Genomic DNA, 21,841 nt, shown 5'->3' with positions numbered 1-21,841 from the left:
TTCTATTCTATATAAGTATTTTACTTTATGATCATACAAACACGCATGGTGGTGGTGGTGACTATTAACATTCAAGTTTTAATTCTTATAAACTGTAAACCAATTAATTAAAAATTAGGATTATTTTTTACTGAACTTCCACAATTTTGTTTAGGTTTTAATATTAGTCTAAAATAAAAAACAAAAAAATAATGTAGAGATTGATCATATTTTAAATAATTATGTTAGTCAACAAACAATTAATTAAAAAACGTTAAGATAAATAGTGCCTTTTTGTTTAAATTCCAAATTTACCCTCAATTTATTTTATACCAAACTATCCTTGTCACAATCACCTCCGTTTTTTTCTCTATTTTGCGACTGCCAATAATTGTTATTGCAAAGACTAAAAAGAATTCAAGCCTTCTTTCAGCGGAACCTGATTAAGTGGGGATGATTTATGTTTTCTTTTACTACGCAATAAACAAGTTGGGATTTTATTGGTGGTATCAGACCAATTCAAAACTTCATATTACCACTCATATTGCATATATAAAAAAAACATGATAATTATATATTCCTTCCGTCCTATATTAATTGTCCGCATTAAAAAATTGACTCACAATTTTTGTTAGTCAAAGTTATCGAAATAGACATCTAATATATGATATAGGTACTATATAAGTATAAAAAATAAATATGACTAAAAATGACTCAAAAATAAAAGATAGTAATAAGTTAAAATTTTTTAAATGAACAACCATTATAGAATGGAAATAATATTATATAATCTTGTGCACAAGATCTTACGACGTACGTACGATGATAGATTTTATATGGTGTTTTTGTCAGTAGGGATTCTTGGTACAATTGCACAGAGCATTTACAGTTGGGCAGGCTATTGCCAAAACCTAAACTCAGTACCAAATATATTTGGAAGAGAAATGGTTCTGAAAGTTTTTTACCAAACCAATCAAAACGTATTTTAATCTATATCTTTTAGTAGCCTTAAAAGAACCAAAGGCTGAAAGACATTACCTCTAGAAGCTTCGAGTGCCTTGATCAGTTAAGTTTCTCAATTTTCCATATCTGAATGTTCTTTATCAATGGCCATGCCACTACAAGATATACATAACAAATAACCTGCATCGCTAACGATAATACAAAACGGATTCAGGAATAAGATGAAATGTATATCTCATATGTGGTACCAATGCCATGTCTCTCAAATTGACATTGCCGCCTGCGGAAGAGTTCCCTCCTTATAGGCTGAAGTGCCAAAAAAAACACTCAGCCAAAAATAGGAGTGACAGGCTGGGTATGAGCATTTTTATTGCAAAATGCTATATTTTCATGTCAAATTTATATTTTAAGAAGAGTTACAGTGTCAAAATGTTATATTTTTACAATTATGCTCCAATAGTGCATTTCATCCAAAATGCTATTTTTTGACACAACAACCATTCTAAATTTTGAGAGCTCATTGGAGTGTCTTATTTTCATTTTTGTAACTTTTAACAATCTCAACATATGAGAGGTTTTTTGAGAGAGCTCATTGGAGTGCCTATTTTCATCCACTTGCTATATTTTGAGTTTGAGAGCTGCTATATTTGAGAATCTCAAAATATGAGAGGTTTTTTGAAAGGCTATTGGAGTTATTTTCATCTACCTGCTAATTTTGAGTCCATTGGAGATGCTCAAGTGATTATTGATGGGGCCGTGTAAGTACTGAGGGTAGTTTTGGAATTTTATTAAAAATTCCTTAAAAGTTAACATTGTTTAAAAAATTCCCCTGCTTCTTTTGTTCTTTGTAGCTAACTCAACGAGCAATGTCACTAATCCTGATGTTGAGCTTGTATAAGGGGCAGGTCATATTGATCCTGTAAAAATTGTAAAACCTGGTTTAGTATATGATGCCGGAGAGCTTGATTATGTGAAATTTTTGTGTGGCCAAGGTTATAGCACTGAGCATTTGCAACATATCACTGGTGACAATATCAATTGCAGTGAAGTTGGCAATGGGGCTCTTTGGAATCTCAATTATCCTTCATTTGCTTTGTCTTTTTAATCTGAAAACCCTATTGGTGTCTTCCACGGGACTGTTACAAATGTTGGTTCATCGGTGTCCACTTACAAGGCAACTATGATAGCATTTGTAGGACTTAATATCTAAGTTGAGCCAAATGTTTTTACTTTTAAGTCACTGGGTCAGAAGCAGTCTTGTGTGATTAATGTCACAAGCCATATGTACTCGTAAAAAAACAAAGAAAAAGAAAAATACGAATATGCCCTTTCAAAAAAAATTTAATTTTTTAATTTGACAATTGGGTAGACACGATGTATAAAATTAATCCACGCTATACGTAAAATTTAATGTTTGTTTTTTTGGGGTGATGCAACATAAGTGTGTGTGTACGTGTGCGTGTATATATATATATAATTATATATACACATATTTGATTATTGCATGACCTATTTGATCATATCATATTCACTTCAAACAAAAAGAAACTATCCTAACAATATAGTATTATGTATTTGAATATAGGTCCCATCCGTACGTAGACCAATGTACCATATAGCCATTTTTTACCCAAAATTTCTTTTGCGTGGCACTAGTGCATTCTTGTTTATCATATACCACATTAATTAGGAGGGATTATAACCTGATTATGTATGTACGAACAATTAAAAAATAAATAAATTGATTTTGGGATTCCAGAAATTTCCACAGAAGACAAAACTTATAGGTAGCCACAATAATACATAATTGTATTTTGTCTGACCGCCAGACCGACGATGAAATTGTAACCAACTTACGTGTATTTGAGACCAAATGAGGGCTTAATGATTACTATGTTTTACTGCTATGATAGTTTTCATAGGGCTTGTTGCAATTGAAGGGCGAGTGTGTGAATTCGAGCATGAAAATGTTTAAGGTTACGCCTGACCACCAGTATTTCTTTGACAGCTTTCAGATGGAGAATTTCCATGTTTTTTTCTCTTTTTGGCAAATCAGTGAAAGGGAGAATTGGAACACAACACTGGCATATCCCAACTTACTTGGAGAATTATATGCTCTCTCAATTAAGTCATTAATAATGTCCGAATACTCAGTAAAATAGTTGTTGAAGAAAGCTTATGTAGCGCTCTAATTTTGATTGGTTTCACTGTGCTGCCTTCTTTATTTTGAGCACGTGCAGAAGCAGCACTTATAAGTTAAAAGCTACAATAATAGGAAGTGAAAACGTGTCAAGAAAAAGATGGTCAAATATATCCCTATTTCTTCACCGATAACGATTGAAGTTGGCACACAGAGTCATTCATTGAGGTAAATAAGTAAATTGGATGAAAGGAGAAAAAGTGGGATGAACAACACATCAATAGAAAAGAGATTTTATGTTTTTTCTCTTTTTGTTTCGTGGGATATATGGAATAGAAATAAATAAACTCACAGCTTAAGCCCTGTTTGGTAAAGTTGTAATTTTGCTGTTTAGTTTTTTAAAAGAGAAAATATGTTTTGTAAATTTATTTTGTATTTAAAATTGTCTCTTTTATTTACTATTAGAGTATAATTGAAAAATAATAAAATAATATTTTATTTACTATTCAAGTATAATTGAAAAATAATAAAATAATAAAATTGATTCATTTATTTACTATTAGAGTATAATTGAAAAATAATAAAATAATATTTTATTTACTATTCAAGTATAATTGAAAATTAATAAAATAATAAAATTGATTCTTTTATTTACTATTGGAGTATAACGAAAAATAATAAAATAATATTTTATTTATTATTCAAGTCGAATTGAAAATTAATAAAATTGACTCTTTTATTTACTATTAGATTATAATTGAAAATTAATAAAATATTATTTATTTAGTATTCAAGTATATTGAAAAATAATAAATAATAAAATCAAAATTTTCTAATTGTGAAAAATAAAAAAATTATAAATAACGTATTTGAAAACCAAAACTTCATTTTGGAGTTGTAGGAATTGTAAAGGAAATGACAACTAGTTTTCAAAAGTTTTGAAATGTGAAATGTCAAAATAGAATTACCAAACGGATTTTGTTCCCTTTAAAAAAAAATGAAAACGGAAACTGAAAACTTTACCAAATAGGGTTAATCTTTTTTTTTTAAAAGTTTTAAATTGTTTTTACTATTATATACCCATTGCTATTTATGATACTTTAACTTATAGAAGATAGTTTTGTAATTTAAAAAATATATAATTTAGAATAACATAATATTGTAAATTAAAATTTGTATAATAATTCCACTTGTCTTCCCTACTCTCTTCCATTAATCTTTAGAAGGATGATATTTTCTAAAAGATGAATAATGACTCATTGCAGAAAGAAGTTTGTTCCTATGAAAAAAGTTTGTTCCTTCATAGTTCCTATAGTCCCTCTATGCTTCTTCAGTACTTCTTTCATTTTCACCAAACAAAGCATGGTAGTAACAAGAATTCTTGTTGGACAATATTGAAATCACAAAAATAAATAAAAATAATAAATAAATATAATTATTCTAATACTACTATTTCTTCACTCTTGTATTCGTTTATTTATAGTCTTTCTAATTTTGTTGAGACGACAATCAACCGACTTAGACACAGGGCTAGACACACCTTTCGTGTCTAGTTAGACTTATGTCGGCTTTACCAATGCATCTTAAATGGGCTTTGTCTAGTCAATCGATTCGATAAAAAAAAAAGGTAGAAAACAATATTTAATTTATGTATATTAGTACCATACCATACATAAATATATGCGGGTTTTATTATTGATGTTATCAAATGCAATACAACAAAGGCCTTTTGGCCTACTGATATCAACGCCTCATGGTGAGAAAAATAAATAGTTCCTAGTTAAGTCTTTTTGAAAACTATATGTATAATAATTTTAAAGTAAAAGTAATTCACACTTTATTTTGAAGTATTTAATTTCATTATTATTTTGAAGTATTTAATTTCATTATTACGTTTTTTTTGGGAAAGTAATTGCATTATTACGTTGCCAATTAAAGCATGATACGTTGTTGTATTTCATTTTTATAGCATGGATTCAATCCAAATGCGCTGTAGATTGCCTTTTCTATCAGATTCTATGTACAAGTATAAACCCAATTAAATCTAATCCATTTCGGGAATTGTTTTCTTCAAAACAAATTAAAATATATTTTTACCTTCCAAAATAAAAAATAAAGAATAAAAAATAATTTTCCAAACAGAAGGGTATTATCGTAAATTTAATTGATAAACGGGGCAAATGACAGTGGTCAACACAGAGAGAGCTCAGCCGGAGCCCCCAAAAAGCCAGAAAAAGGCAACAATCTTTTCGAGATCTTCCCATCTTCGGCTACGTCGCTCGATCCTTCGCATTAGCTCTGTCTATATTTCTGTCAAGCATCACCACTCCACTTTCTCACCTCCTCCATCTCCACCTTGACCACCTACCTATCACTCTCCCTCTCTATACATATATGTATGTATATGTATTTATATAAATCTCATCATCTGCATCCAAGGTAAGATAGCCTCCACCCTCTTTTCTCTTACTGTGATGGCAATCATTTCATAACGTTATTACCTCTCTCTCAATCTCACCATATATATCTATTTATGTTTCTTCTTATTTGAGTAATAGCTGGTTTTGATTGGGAAAAGTCTTCATTTTATCTGCAAAACCAACCGTTTGATATCTCTGTGTCTTTCCACATGCGTGTGTATATATATATCTGACAAGGGTCGTGCTCCAATGTTTCTTTTGTTAAATTCCTCAAGTTTTACATAATTTGATTGGCTAAATTTTGTAAACTTTCCCGTTATTTTTTTATTCCAAAATTTGTTTTTGTTATTCAGTTTTCATCAAAAACGAATTGCATAATTTGAAATTAGCTGAATTTTGATGATTAGTGCAAGATTTAACGTTCAATGGGTTTCAATTGTTTTCGTGCAATAGGTGGTCATGAAACCATTCAGAGAAAGGGATCGATTTACTGTGATTCACTCATAAACCAGTCAATTCGGTTCACAGAATAAGATCCAGATTAATACCCAACTCTATTTTTATTTAGGGTGGGGTATCTACCAAGCTATTAGAGGTTCTTCTGTAGATTAGAGGACCCTTCTGGTTGGAATTGTTGTTCCATCTTCAACTTGTTGCTGCCAATAACTTCTTGCCATAGCATCCACTGAACTGATCTGGTTTCTAGCCCTCGTTTTGTTGGCACTGTTTTTCACATCATGCCAGCTATACAGAAGCTCTATAATGCTTGTAAAGTATCACTTTCCCCTAATGGACCTGTATCAGACGACGCTCTAGAAAGAGTTCGTGCTCTGTTAGGTAGCAAGAGATAATCCTTTCTTTGCATCGTATTGTTATTATTCTTTTTAAATTTTTAAGCTTTGCTATTTGAATGTGAAAATGAAGTGCCCATGCTTTTTATGGCTTCATTTGATATTGCTTTCAAACATATTTGCTTGCTTAGTATATTGAATGAATTTGAGCTTCTTATTGGATAGATTTTAGCCATTGGTGTTGGTACAGTTAACGATTTTCATTGCTGATAGTATTTGCTCGGGTTTGTGTATAGGACCTCTGTAAAATGTCTATGAACTATCTGTGAAATTGCATGTTGAATACTATACGTTCCTATCTTTTGATTTTATTTGATGATTGGAGTGGCTTGTCATCCTAGTATACTTATTAATGTCAAGAAAGTATCTGTTTTTGTCCCCATTTGATGAATATGCAATGCCATTTTCATCATTATTAAGTTTGTAATGCAACATAATCACATTTTGTTGGTACTTTGTAGATATGTAATCTTGATTGCACAAACCAAAATGTGGTGAACTATATTTTGAGAACACAAAGTTTGGTGAATCTCTTTGTTTTCTTAAAAAAATTTCCCGAGGCAATAATAAAATAGTTTACCAGAACCTCATAGGTAAACACTTGGGAAAAGAAAAAGTCATATTCTTCCCTTCTAAAAAAGAATTAGTCCTGACAACATTTGGTAAAACCAAGAAGCACAACTTTTACGTATTATTTCATATAATTACTAACTCTCCCATATTTCATGTTTTATTAGTTCGGATTAATATATATATATATATATATATATATATATATATATATATATATTTTTGATATATATCAGTTTGGATTAATATTACAATTTCGTCATTATCTTTCATCAGATTTATGTTTCTTTGATTCTCGAATGAAAAAATAATTGCTGCATATTTTAACTGTTTTTATTCTCAATGTTTTGTCTATGGATGACACAACATTTCTTAGTTTGGATTATTTAGTTTATTTAATATAATTATATTTTTACTTACACTTATTTGGAATTTATTCAAATAAACTAGGAAATGTTTGGATGACCAATTTTACAAGTTCCTTTTTTATTGATTATTTCATTTTCACCAGATAAACAAATTGACAATAAAATCTTTCTACTTGAGGATGCCCAATTAATTAGATTAACATTAAATCTTGGAGAAACAAAATCCAATTATGCACTAAAATTTTGTCATGAAATTGAATTCATATTAATCTTGACTTTACCTAATTGTGGGAAATCAAAGTGAATTAAATAATCCTTGTAAAATTTAAGAAATTTGGACAAAAACTTAAACAAATAATCTCTTTTTGTTAATTGAATTTCATAGAAAAGTAACTAATTCTAGCAACTGATTAGCTGTTGCTAAGAAAAGGCAAATTTGTACTTGTAATCTCAGGAAATTAAAATAAAGTTCAAAAGAAGACTTGGGTTGACAAGTTGATAAATAGAACTATCTTTAACTAATCTGAATAGGATTGTACGAGAAGGTTTCTGTAATTGTTGTAAAAAGAAATTGGAGTGAAACATTAAAACTATCCAATTTGGTGAAATCTAAATTGGCAATTCTAAAAAATTCTTGGTTTGTTGAAATGTCAATTTGTTGATTTATTCTTTAAATGATCACGTCTTGTTCAGAATTGATGGGCAAAATTTTAACTCAAGTTTGAGAGTTTTTGAGTTTTTCAACAGGTAAGTAAGTAGATTGTATACTTATTTGGGAATCATATTTGAAAAATTTTTTTTTTTGGTCTTATTGGAACTGGAAGTTCATAATATTTATCGGTCCTATGATCTAAAAAATAGGGCTTAGTATCTCTTTACCTATAAAACTCTAAGAGACCAACAATCCTAACACATTTATTTATATGGATTTGCAGTTTCATAAAATCACTAAATTGGGCAAAATTCAAGTAAACATGTTGTAGACAATTAAGATCTATTTTGGAGGTCTAGGGCTTATCAATAGCAGATCCCCTAAAAATTCAATTAAAGAATCATTTTACTTGACGCCTTTCAGTTAAAGACATTGATACACAGAGCTAATCACTGAGAGGATTTAGCTTATAAACCAGAAGTTCCTCCTCTCGAAGGTATGTCTATTCAGTTCCTTCAAAACAATCCAGCAAAGACAAAAGGAAGCTATTTACCACATTGGCTAATTGTTCTGGAACTCCTCCCACCCCACCATGACTCCAGAGCTTCTATCACTGAGCTGGACATGCCAGCTGAATCCTGGATAAGGAAAGCTGAACTAACTAAAGATCTACGACCACCAATCAATGCAGTGATTGATCTCGAGCTCTTTTAATTAATTTATTATACAATATTCTTAACTCCTGTTTAAGTAAGGAGCAATATTTTAAGCTAAATGATCTTACCCCCTTTCCGTAGCTTTCTGTTTACATGCTATTGTTCGGTGTGATGCAACAGTCCCACTTTTGACATTACACTTTGTCATGAATCATGTTCTCATTGTGTGATCGAGCTCCTGATTTGACAAAACTATGTGAGTTTACCCCTATTAGTAGCTTTCTGTTTACATGACATTGTTCAGTGTAACACAACAGTCCACTTTTGATGCAACACACATGCTCCTAATTCGACAAGAAGAATGCTGATTTACCTTTTTTTGCTAAGTGCAATACAATACCCAATGATTTACATACTGGATAATTTACATCCAAACAACACTGGCTTAGTGCATAAATTCCTCTTTAATGTCATGTGCTTTTAGCCACTATGCATTGCTTCTAGTGGCGATTGACATGGTATTTTAGGTTTCTCATCTTATTGCTTCCTTTTTTTCTTCTTCTTTTATATATTATTATTATTTTTTTTATAGATTCAAAATTTTACTGGCCACCTAATCAATTTACTTTTGTGTCTATTGGAAAGATGGGGAAACATTTTGCATGGCCTTTGAGGATTCATCTCTTTGCTAGCAGCCCCTTATCTTGCATTCGATTGTGTTTTCTAGGCTTCATGCAAATTTCAGTATTTGTCGCTCAGGATATAATTCTCTTCCTCATCATCTCTTCCATTATTTAGTTTTATATATATATATATATATATATATTTATTTATTTTAGCAATTTGACTCCACTACTTGCAGTCTAGAACGAATTGGGTTAGGGCCTAGTGTAACAGGACTAGTGCAATTTTGGTTGCCAAGATTTGCATACTTTTTCTTCAGTGGGTGCCTTATTTATTGATTAGCATCTGTCAGCATGAACTTTTTGTGTTCAATTACCACTCAATTTATAGTAGCTTTATGTCTGACTTTATATTTATGCTTTATAATTAATTTGGGAAATCAACAGGGATTGAACTAAATCAGTTCAAATTTTTTGCTTCTTTGTTCTTTCTTGGAAATATACCTACTCAAGTCCATCAACATAAATCATATTGTTAGTAAAAGCGTAGGACTTCTTTGTGATAAATGTATGTTTATATATATATATATATATATATATATATATATATATGCATACTCTCAATGATCAATAACTGTCTTAGCTCTACTGTCTCTTTTGTAAAATTTCTTCTGGAACAATCACAAACACATTTTTGATTTTGGATCTTCTCCAGAAATTCAACACGTAATCTTAGCATCCAATGTGTATTCCTGAATAGTCTCATTTTAAATTATTCAATCATTGAATTTTACCAAGTTCATTGTTAGCCTGATTATTCAACATTTATGTGCTTCCATGCAACAAGAAGATGTTATTTGCAACAAGTAGTTTTGTTGTTTGGTTAATTGGTCACATTTAATCATGAAATGGGTTGGATTGGTACTAGTCTCGATGCCGCAAAATAATTCTATTAGATTGAATGTACTTATTCGATCTAATAAGTACCTTGTGTTAGAATTGAGAAATTCTATGGCTCAGATCTTTAGTATTCTCTGATTTATTACCTGTGTCTACTATTTAGGTAGACTAATACCGTCAAAGGTTACCTGTACAATTTATCTTTTAAGCATGTCATAGTATAAATATATATATATATATATATATATATATATATATATATATATATATATAGATATTTAAGTCTGTTGTGATTGAAAATTCACCTCAACAGTTGTTAGGGTTTCTTCTTCTCCTTTTATTATTGTTATTATAATTATTTTGTTATTGTTATTATAATTATTTTGATGATTCCTTCCAAAAGAACTCTTCCATCCTAAATTAATTGATATTTAGATGTTACTTATTCACAATGTTTTATACTAGTTCCTTCACTGGTTAGTATTTTGGGTTACTTAGGGGTGTCTACATTTTCACTCTTCTCACACAAAGTATAAATGACAGCTTTTAGTAGAGTATAATACTTCATTGAAGATAGGTTGTTGAGTGCCTTGCACATTTACGTAATTTAAGGGAATAAAGTAATGTTTTGACACAATAGATCTAGGGCAGTGTGCTTGTACTATCTCCTTTTGGGAGATTGTGCGGAGAAATTGCAGTTATCTGTCCCATTTTTTTTTTTTTTTTTTTTTTTTAAATCTTGGTTAGCACCCTATATTTTACCATTTTTTATTTTATTTTTCTTTCTTCCATCTACCAGTCTTGAAACCTTGACTTGTGGTTTGAAAATCAAGACCCAAAGCCACCGAGACAGAGGTAGACCGATTATCATAATTTATCCTTTCTGTTCCCTTCTTCTTTCCCTGCCATCATTCCTAATCTTCTTTGGTTTGTCACTTAATTTGGATTCCATGTGCTGGCTTTTACACATCCTATACACCAAGCATAGTAAAATATTCGGAACGTCCTTGGCATCCAAAATTCTATAAACCAGAGCATAATAGATAATTCTTCAGCTTTTAGTCGAAGATTCTTGGCATCTTCAAATGTCTTAGGCCTCAACATACCCCCATTTACAGCGTTACCAATCATTCTGCTCAAAGTCTCCATCATGAATAGAAAAACCGTTGAGGATAAAGGATCCAAAAATGAGAGACAGTGATTGGAACTTCTCTGACTGGCCAAGGATGAATCTGCTTAGGCCTCGACATATCCCTAACCACAGTTTTATCAACCATCCTTCTCAAAGCCTCCATGATGAAAGAAAACCAGTTTAGAATATAGGGTCCCGTCCTATGTTCTTGAATTCAAAAAATAAATCAATACATCAAAAAGGGGGAAAAAAACTGTTGGGGAGCCATTCACAAAAAGTAAAAAATTTGATTCATGGATAGCATGCTTTAATCCAGTTCCTCCTCCATTTGACCTCAAACCCCTCATAATCTAGCATGGGAACCAGAAGGAGTTAGAAAATGTGATCATAAGCTTTCTCCTTCTCTAACTTAAATATCTCATTATTTCCTAACTTGGGATCTGCCATGCATTTGTTGGAAAGACTGTATATAAGTCTGGCCGCCACCTGCAAAGGCATTATAGGATTCTGACAACTCTCGTTAACTGAATCCTAGGATTGTTGCCATCAATTTGTAAACACTACCCGCAAGGTTACTATTTTGAAGTCTTTCAAATGAATGGCCCTCTTTTGTTGTAGCTAAAGCAATGAAAGAGTTACCGAGGCAGAGGCTTCAACTAAAAGACTTCTGACTCCTGGAATCTGCTAAATAGCTGCCATAGCATCATCCCTGATGACACTCCAATGGTTTTAGAAAAATGCCATCGTCATGCAATCTGGAGCTGGAACTGTGTCGGTAAAACTCTTTATAGCGGTGGTCCTTTCTTCAAAATTAATAACCACTTTCCCTATCTAATTGGATATTTGATGAGCATTTGCTACCATTTAATATTGTTTTTGTGTGCTTATTATCTTCTTATTCTTTAAGCCATAAAGCACCATACTTCTACAGCCAACATATTCCTTCATCAAGATTAGCCTTCTTAAGTTATTAATCATTTCCTGTCGCTTCTGAACCATCTCCTGTGTCTTAGCCTCAAAGTTTTTATACTCCCCCAGTGCCCTGCCTCATTTCCAAACTTCTTGTTTCATTTCTTCAAGTCTTATTTCACTACGTTGAATTTTCTTGCTACGATAAAGCTTCGGGTTCCTTCAAATCTATACCCGTATCACCACTTCTGCTCTCTTTCAATAAATCCTTTCTCCTCCTTCGCTCTCTTTCAATAAATCCTACCTCCTCCTTCGCCCTTTTTCAATAAATCCTACCTCCTCCTTCGCTCTCTATACTCTTATTTCATCCCACTACTATCCATAACAATCCCGTTATCCAGGACAATGAGCACATGGTCCGACACTGTCCATGGAATAGCAGAGTGTATCACACTGGAAAATCACTTTTTTATTTGCTGATATTAAAAACTATTTGGCCCGAAAACAAAGGCAATTTTCCTATTGCTAGACTATGTAACCCTCGCCATACCAGATGAATTATCCATTGGATAACAGGACATAGCAAAATACATAAAATCCCTCATAGCTGTCAAAAGACAAGATCAACCCAACCTAGCCCCTCACTTAATTTCATCATTGTAGTTACATAGAAGGCCCAGTTTATCTTTCACCCTCTTGAATTATCTCAAAGCCCACCTCTCCTAGCTTCCTTGACATCGCTACAAATTTCTGTAAACATCCACTAAAATGCAACCTTCGCATTCGAACAAGAAATGAAATGGAACTGACACCACTCATCTCCTTCACTCACTGCTCTCTTATCATACATTAATAAATTTATGCCTCACAAACACCCAATCAGCAAATCTCCTACCCCATTCGCTCCTTGTAACCATTTCTGAACTGCCTGCATTTTCGTCTCTAGTAGACAAACAACATCCCCCCTCACTTCTTCAGTACAGTCTTGATATCAATTTGTCAGGATGACCCTGAACATCTTAAGATATAATTCTTAGCTTCATTTCATGAAGAAAAAAATGGGACAGTCCCAACCCTTTTTCCCACACTAAACCTCCTTTCGACTTCCCCACCTTCCCTTCCATTATCATAAGTTACTGAGTTTGATTCTTCTTTAGCTCTCTTTTCCTTATTGATTCACATTCCACTTTTTTTTCATCTGCTGTCCCATTTTGATTGTGACTGCAGTCTTTGCTAATGTCCTTAAAAGAACGGAAAAAATCCTCATCAATCTTGGCATAAAATACGTACTTTCAAAATTAAGATGTACAAATATTTTAAATAAGGTGCCGTGTCTGTGTCAACACGTCAGACTGACACTTAGCTGACACTACACTTGTCCAGCCCATTATAAAATATTTCTGTAATTAAAATAAGTTTCATTATTGTAGACACTTGGCGGCACCTTTCATGCACTCCCCAATACATGACTTGCGTAAACAAACACATCTTAGTTGAATTTGTGTCGACATTCTTGGAAACAATACAAGCACACCCCTTAGTGTAATAATGATCTTTATGATATTTGTTGAGTTTCCTTGTCTACACTACACAATTTATAGCTTTTAAAATGAGGAAATTGATCAATATTATATATTTGTCTTACATAAAAAGCTAGTATTTCTATATTGTCGTACACTAGTTTTGTTTTTATCCTAGTTTGATAAGTTTTGTTGTATTGTCAAATCCTTGTTGTATCATATCTGTGTCCCATGGTTGTGTCTATGTTACTTAGTTTTCAGAAAGCATTGAAGGCCTTTTTATCTTTTCCATAATTGATATTGATCCTTTTCATAATTTGAGGTCTTGAACTCCGAAAGCCCTGACAGTGCCAAACCCCCCTTTTGAAATTAAGCTCAAACTTTGGGTGCCCATCTCGAACCTATCCTTTCCCTGTGAGGCCTCATCCCATTCTTGATATCATCCCACATTACCCAGCCTATTCCAAGGCTAATCTATCATAATAATCTAAGTCCCTCTTGCCTTTTCCTCCTGAGAAGCCTCATGCAGAAAATGTGACTGTTGTAAGCTGGCGCGGAACTTTCTGGAATTATCTACTGCTGATTATTATACGGCCTTCGCCTTCCAGCCCTTGTAGCTACTGAGATTCTTCTTAGGCAAATCCTTCTTTGACCTTTCATCATTTTACTTTTCTTCTTCATCACTGCTCAGCTCCACCTTTTTACTTGCTACACCACCTCCCATGCATTGTGTCTTCAAAAGGGTTGCTTTTCCCACTGCATGTGCTACGCTATGGAGTCTGTCAGCCAGACCTACTCCAGCATTAGTTATTATATATTCCTGTTGGGTAGCAGTGTCTCCTTGTTTCAGGATTCAACCTCCCTTGTAGGTGCTCAGGAATGGTCTTGCTTAGTGACCTAATTAGAAAGGCCCCAATTCATCCCCTACCATATATACCAACGGCCAAACCTGCCTTTGCATGATGTAATACCCGAGCCACTTAGGAGAGTCTGGGCTATCTGATTATGGGCTTTTTGCCACCAATTTTTTTTCTTTTTTTCTTTCATTATTGTTTGGTGTCCTTAAAAAAATGGTTTTGTTCAATGATCTCAGTTGTCAATGAAAGATAAATTATGTCCTAATTTATCACCTCACCCTTGAAAATATTTAAGTGATTTATTTATGCCCAAATTTTAACTCAAGAATCAAGCTCAAATTGTCAAGAATCAAACTAATAATTTTTTCCTTCAGAACCTCAATATGTTCTCACAACTAACTCAATTCCTGATCTTATATTGAAGATTTGTTTTACATGTCCAACCCATTCAAAATTGCTTGAAAATGTTTCTCAAGCATTTTTAAATATCCCACCTCAAATCCTTTCATGAGCCAAAAGTTTTACGAATTCATTATAGCAGATTCTGACTCAAATCAATATTACTCATATTTCAGATAAAGAAACTGTCAAGTCATTGCCTATTAAGAATGTCATTCTTTAAGTTCATACAATTTTGCTAAAAATCCTAAACCACCAATTGAGTTTGTTTAGAATTATAGTTTTACTGCTTTGGTTGTTGAACTAGGTTTCTTAGAATGCTTGTGATTGATTATTGAGATATTGAGATCCTCTTCCATCCTGCTATCTTTCTTTCTATCTTTCTTCTTCTCTCTCCTCTTTGCTCTTCTATTCTTTTCTCTCATCTTCTCTCTTCTGGTTCTCCATCCTGCTATCTTTCTTTCTATCTTTCTTCTTCTCTCTCCTCTTTGCTCTTCTATTCTTTTCTGTCATCTTCTCTCTTCTGGTTCTCCATCAAATGGTGACCTCAATATTTCCAACATGCTATGTATCATGTTCATGTTAGTATATGTCTCACATGCGTAATCTGATACATATCAACACAACAGAAGTTTTAAAATTGCCGTTTTAGAAAGATTGTTACATTAATTATGATACAAAGTCTATGCTCGCAAGTGATATTATCAATGTAGGTTGGAAGTTGATCTGTAATTTACTTGACAAGTTGTAACCATATTTTATGATTATTGACCTTTGGGCTGCTTATGTATTTGTTGAATTGTCTGGGTGAGTTGATCTCCTATTGAACTTTCCATGTACTGTGTTAAAACTTAAAAATTTGTAATTATATGCTTGTTGAGCTTGTGCCCCTTTGAGTTGCACTGCCTATGCTGTTTATGTTGTATATACATGCATGAAGTTCTGAGTTATAGTTAAAGCATGCAGTTTAGCGAGTGTTATATCATTGCACCTTTTAATGCCATATTATTTTGTTTCAGACAAAATCAAGCCCTCTGATGTAGGACTCGAGCAGGATGCACAATTAGTACGTGGGTATTCAGGTCCTGCGCATGTGCGTAATGGGAGACGTCAGTCACTGCCACCGATCAAATACCTGCATTTACATGAGTGTGACAGCTTCTCTGTAAGTGTAGCATTTCAGGATATCAGTCTTTTAGATTGAAATTTTTGTTTAAAAAATTTAGACTTTGGAGTTTAACTTTTGGCTACAACGTTTCAGTAGAGGATAAAAAGTACATGATTCCTGTAGGTTCAGTTCTCTGAGGACAGTTTTCGAGAACTCAGAGTACAGTTGTGAGAGAAGTATAAAATATCGTTCTCTGAAAATAGGCCTTTTTAAAACTTAGTTCTTAGAGAACGGTTTCCAGAGTCAAACTAACAAAATTTTGCAGTGTTTTCTGTCTTTCAGTTATTTAGAAAATAGAAAGCAGTTTTCAGACAAGTGAAGCAAGCAAGCCCTAGTTACTGAGATCCATTGATCTTTGAATTTTCTTGCAGATGGGAATATTCTGCATGCCACCAAACTCTATCATACCTCTTCATAATCATCCTGGAATGACTGTGTTGAGCAAGCTTCTATATGGTTCATTACATGTAAAATCGTATGATTGGCTTGATGTACCTGGGTCTTCTGATCCATCACAAGGTGAGCTTCCTAGATCAATTATTTCATTTTTTTTGTCAGAACTGAACTTGTCCTTAAAAATGACATTAGAACTATGGTTGTTTCTATGAAGTTCATCCGTATCCTCCTGTTGAAGGCACTCTTGTTTATAAAGTGGTTTAATTTGTGAAGCAAAATCATTTCCCATCAATTTAGGGAACCTAACTCCTGTTTGTTTGTCAGAAAATAATCCTCACTGTCCCCCATTTAGGCAGTTTGTTTCTAAATTTTGTTTCTTCTGAGTAATTAGGCTTACTATAACATTGACCTCTCTTTCTTGGTCTTGTTTTTGCAATGTCATCCACTATAAGAACGATGTCTCTTTCCAGCAACATGATATTTGTTTGAAACTGGGGTGTCAATAAGAGCAGCATTGACATCCAATTTGAGACTGATGCTATTTTATGAAATTATGTTGCCATGAGAATTATAGATCCGGAAATAACAATTTCTAATAAATCTTGAACTACGGTGGATTGACTGTATGGCAGTGGTTGGTGCCTTCCCTGCTGTTTTGATTACGTATGGCATCACAAACTGAATACCTCTATTGATGTTCCAGATTATGTCTTACGTCTTCATTTTTTCTCTTGAGCATAAAAAAAATCAAAAAAAGGAAAAAAAATCAAAAAGAAAAGAAAGAAAATATGGCGAAAGGGATGATCCAAGTACACACAAAGTATGCAGGTGTCAACAAAACCAAATTCCTTCTACTCTATCAAACCACAATAAAATCTTCAAAAGAGTATAAAGATTACTGAAATTCCCTTGAAATCGAAAACTATCTAATTTTTAACATCAAATTCTTCAACATGTGAATCAGCAACTCTACATTCTGATAAGTGCTCATATTTGACTCCTTCCAAATACACTATCTATGACATAAAGCTGCTGCCTTTTGAGCTAAAGAGAGGACTACTCACAGGAAAGGTCTCTATCAACAATATCACGGATCGGAAGATGGTTCACAATCTCCTCTGTAACTTTGCACATTCAGTTGCAATTAGGAAGGAATCTCCACCTACAACTCAGTGATATTGTTCAGTTTACAGTCGGGAAAACCTATGAGCTTGATTCGATCTGACTGACCGGTATTCAAGGGATATACTCAGTGACTATGATCTGTGGATCCCACCAAATCACTATTGCGCTGCCTATGCAACCAAAATATGGTGGTCTGCTGTTTCAACTAATAATCAATGAAAATAGTGGATTCTTAACAGAATTGTGGTGTGGTAGAAAGTGAAACAAGCTGGATCATTCTTAATTTTCTGTGGTCAAGTTTTTTAGAAATTCAAAAAATGTTGGTTGATTGCAGCTAGGCTAATATTGATGGCCAAGAGATACCCAACTTTGACCATTTTGTTAACTTAGATCATCTTTAGAAGGGTTTGATGAAGATGATTTTGCACACGATTTCGGACATGATAAATTTAGTGGGTTTAGATATGCTGTTGTATGGTATAGACCAAGCCTGCCGAAGATCTAGTACTTGTATAAGATGTCTACCAAATCATCCTGGCTTTATGCTACATAGTCAGGTCGTTGAAAATTCTCTCTTTGGGATAAGTAGTTGAAATGTGAATGCAGTGCCTATTTCCGAAACTGCATGTAACATGTTACGTGGGATGTAATTCATGTGGCCGATCACAATTGGGGGACAAGACTCTGCAGGAGCTCAGTTGATAAAAATAGGTTTTTCCCCCCCTCGTGAGCGGTTAAGAATCTTAATCAAGAAATAGGTTCTCTACTAATTGTTGTTAGATTTATCGCCCTTTTAACTTTCTTTATGTTATGTGCATTTTGACTCTTTAATTACTAGTTAATGTTCGAGCAACTCCAATGGGCTGCCAAATCAGCTCTCAAACTCAAAATATAAGAGGTTGGTTTAACATGGGTTCTCCAATGGGCTCTCAAATGGGCTGCCAAAATTTGAGATTCTCAAATCTTCTCTCAAATATAGCACCAAATATAGCAGCTGTTGACTCCTGCTATTGCTGTATACCCCATCTCCACCATGAAGGACACGTGAAGTTTAGCACTTTCTAGCAATATGCTATTGGTTTGTTCCCTGTATGAAGTACTTCATTTTGACTCTAAATTCCTGCATGAATAGTATAATGTTTGACAATCAAAGTAAAGGCAATGGACCATGGTAATTCTTTTTTTTTTTTTTTGGAATTATTTTTTTCAATTTCATCTTGTTGAAAATGGGTCTCTCTGGTTTTGATTTATAATATTTTTTGTTATTAATTTTAAATTTTTGCAAATGGGTTTTGTAATTTTTTTTATGCTGTTTCCTTGATGGGTTTGTCTGCTGCATTTGATCTAAATCTTGTGGTTTGAAAGATTTTGCTTTTCATGTATTCGACGAATTGCTTCACTTGTTTATTTGATACCTCTAGCATATGAAAAAAAAAAATATTGTAATTTGATGGAATTAAATCAATTGTTCTTCTAGCATTATTATATTAATCTAATTTTTGGATTTTTTTGTTTGGATTGTGTTATTATTATTAGTATTATTCTTTAAAAAAAAAAATTAACATATGAATGGTGGGAATGGTAGTTGAAAAAGATTTGATACATATGCGCAATTTTACTTTTGGATATTTTAAACATTTGATACAATCTCTGTTTTTTTTTTTGGGTCCTCAATTACGGATGTAAATATGAATGGTGGGAATGGTAGTTGAAAAAGAATGGTGGTTGTGTCAAAAAATAGCATTTTGGATGAAATACACCATTGGAGCCGAATTGCTAAAATATAGCATTTTGACACTGTAGCACCTCTCAAAATATAGATTTGGCATGCAAAAATAGCATTTTGCATTGGGGATGGTCATATCTATATATATTTTATATGTTTTGCAGCGAGACCTGCGAAACGTGTTAGAGATGGTGAGATGACTGCACCCTGTGGCACTACAATCCTCTATCCAGAAAGTGGGGGCAATATCCATTGTTTCAAAGCATTAACCCCTTGTGCTCTCTTTGACATCCTGTCTCCCCCTTATTCGTCTGAGGATGGACGTCATTGCACATATTTTCGCAAGTCTCCAAGAGGGAATCTACCAGGTAATAAAATTAAAATACCTCATTTGTCAATTGAATTGTAGTTATTATTGTTACTTAAAATGTAATAACCATCTCTTTTCCGGGAGGATGACCCTTGCACTTTTAATTCACATGAACTATATATGTTTGTGTGTGTGTGTGTGTGTGTATATATATGTTGTCCTCTTTACCTATATATATATTATATATGTTGTGCCTTGTTTTATTCAGTTTCTATTTTATTTATTTATTTTTTAAGAAAGATTTGGAACTCACCTCTCTTCTTATTCTTTATTGTTTGATTTCTTGATGAAGGTGACCTTGAATTGAATGGAGTAACAGTCTCTGAGGTGATTTGGTTAGAAGAGTTTCAGCCTCCGGATGACTTTGTGGTTCGTAGAGGGCAATACAAGGGTCGTGTAATTAAAACTTGAAGGTTTTATTGTTGAGGTATTCATGCATTTGAATGAATTGAGTACATTTTGGGTTATATTGAGGTGAAATTGGCATAGGAAGTGGCAATAGCTGTGACAATAATTATTTTTATTAGCTGTATGAACTAGGCATTTGACTCGTACATATTAATATACCATGTAGTTCCTTTTTTCCCCCTACATTACCATTTAGTTCTTTGATTTACTGACCTCACCTTTAAATAGTTTCTTTCAGTATACTGAAATTTATAAGAAATTATGCCCGGTATTTTCTTGCTAGAATTTCTTTCATTATATAAACAGATGAATCTTTTTGGTCATCTTTTTAGGCAGATTAACAGTATGCTTCCTTTTGGGTATAAAGGAGCCAAGGCAAGATTTAGGATTTTAAGCTCGGTCTAGTTGAATCTGAATCTAGCTCAAGCTGAGCTTGCGCTGAACACAAGCTCAATTAGTCCTGTTAATTTAAATCCATCTAAGTTTGGTTGAAATCAAACATTTGCACACTATAAAAAACTAATATAATTTTCCTGGGCACCAATTTAAAGTAAATCATTTTTCTTGTTTAGTTACCCATGGTAAAAAAAAAAAAAAAAAAAAAAAAAAAAAAAAAAATTAGGGAAAGTGAGGGTGAATTTTATTTGGCATATCATTCTCCTCTTCTTCCCCCTTGCTAAACCCAAACAGAGCGTAGTATTTTGGTGCATTTTTTCAGCTGTTTGGTGTCGTCCACAAAATTTCATGGGCATTGATCAGAGTTTGTTTGCTGTTGTTCATGCTTTGCTTGTTAAGCAGTTGGGTCCTATTGTCAAGCTTAAATTTGGCTTGTCTAGGTTGGCAAACACGCTCAAATGAGCTGATTTCTAGTTTCTCTAAAGCAGCCGTTTCATTTACCTGCATGTCCTATGGTCAAGCAAATTCATGCTGCCCCACTTCACTGGCTGCCGGCAAGGTTCCAGTAGTTTGAGACCTGTGAAGAAGACTACACCACAGGATTTTTACATGTATATAAATTAGAGTTGAAAAGATCCTGTAGTTGCTTGTGCAACCAAACTGAATGACTTATTAGGAGAGACCACAATATGGTTCTGTTTGTTATACCCTGAGCTGGTTAATCAGCTATTAATTGTGAAATGCCATTGTTTTAAAACTTTTACTGAGTGTCATTTTTGAATTTAGTATTCTGAGACATCTGAGTTCTGTAATTTAAAAAGCGGAATTGTAATGGTGAAGAAGTTGATGATCCTTGAGAAAACCAACTTTAGGTGCTCTTGATCTGATTGCCGTGCAACCCCTATTTCTGCTGAAGCAGGTGTGACTCTTCCCGGCCCTATTGTCACAGCCTCTCCACAAAAACTCCTTTCCCAGCTTAGTCTGTTTTGAGGTCTTGTCCTGTTTGTCTACGAATTTTAAAAACTTTCTTCATTTTGTATTATTAGGTTTTATTAATTTTTTTCCTTTCCTTTCTTCTCTTCCCCCCTCTTGTTCCCTCGTTAATATGTTTGTTTGGTTGGAAAAGTTTTCAGATATTTAGTTGGCACTAGTCATAATTACACTGGTGTTCTTAAAACTCGACTTTGATTTCAGCCTTTGGCCTTTCGAAAATTTCCACAATCAAGTTGTAGCTTTAGTGCTTCCTGGTTTAAGCTCTCTCAATAATAATGTCATGCATTTTTAATCATTCCTGAGAAATTTTTTGGTAAAGC

At 33.2% G+C, this 21,841-nt stretch overlaps 1 protein-coding gene across 3 annotated transcripts; it reads left to right on the top strand.

Annotated features, from left to right (window-relative positions):
* Window positions 1–5,277: 5,277 nt before the first annotated feature.
* On the top strand, window positions 5,278–21,348 carry LOC132308963 (plant cysteine oxidase 4). 3 transcript variants are annotated; one of them, XM_059807278.1, is made up of 7 exons: window positions 5,278–5,521; window positions 5,956–6,339; window positions 15,959–16,104; window positions 16,479–16,626; window positions 19,519–19,722; window positions 20,017–20,151; window positions 20,969–21,348. In XM_059807278.1, the coding sequence occupies exons 2-6, from the start codon at window positions 6,240–6,242 to the stop codon at window positions 20,133–20,135; spliced, it is 717 nt and encodes a 238-aa protein (XP_059663261.1). In that variant the 5' UTR covers window positions 5,278–5,521; window positions 5,956–6,239; the 3' UTR covers window positions 20,136–20,151; window positions 20,969–21,348. The 3 variants fall into 3 exon arrangements, with proteins under 3 accessions (XP_059663261.1, XP_059663260.1, XP_059663259.1); XM_059807277.1 differs by having other exon boundaries at window positions 20,931–21,348; XM_059807276.1 differs by lacking the exon at window positions 20,969–21,348 and having other exon boundaries at window positions 5,279–5,521; window positions 20,017–20,315.
* The last annotated feature ends 493 nt before the right edge of the window (window positions 21,349–21,841 follow it).

The sequence above is a fragment of the Cornus florida genome, unplaced genomic scaffold (assembly GCF_030987335.1).
Source record: "Cornus florida cultivar Cherokee Brave unplaced genomic scaffold, ASM3098733v1 CherokeeBrave_3.0.0_Hap2_Chr05, whole genome shotgun sequence".
NCBI lineage: Eukaryota > Viridiplantae > Streptophyta > Magnoliopsida > Cornales > Cornaceae > Cornus > Cornus florida.
The sequence above is the reverse complement of the archived record's forward strand: the minus strand, read 5'-3'. Positions and strand labels throughout refer to the sequence as shown.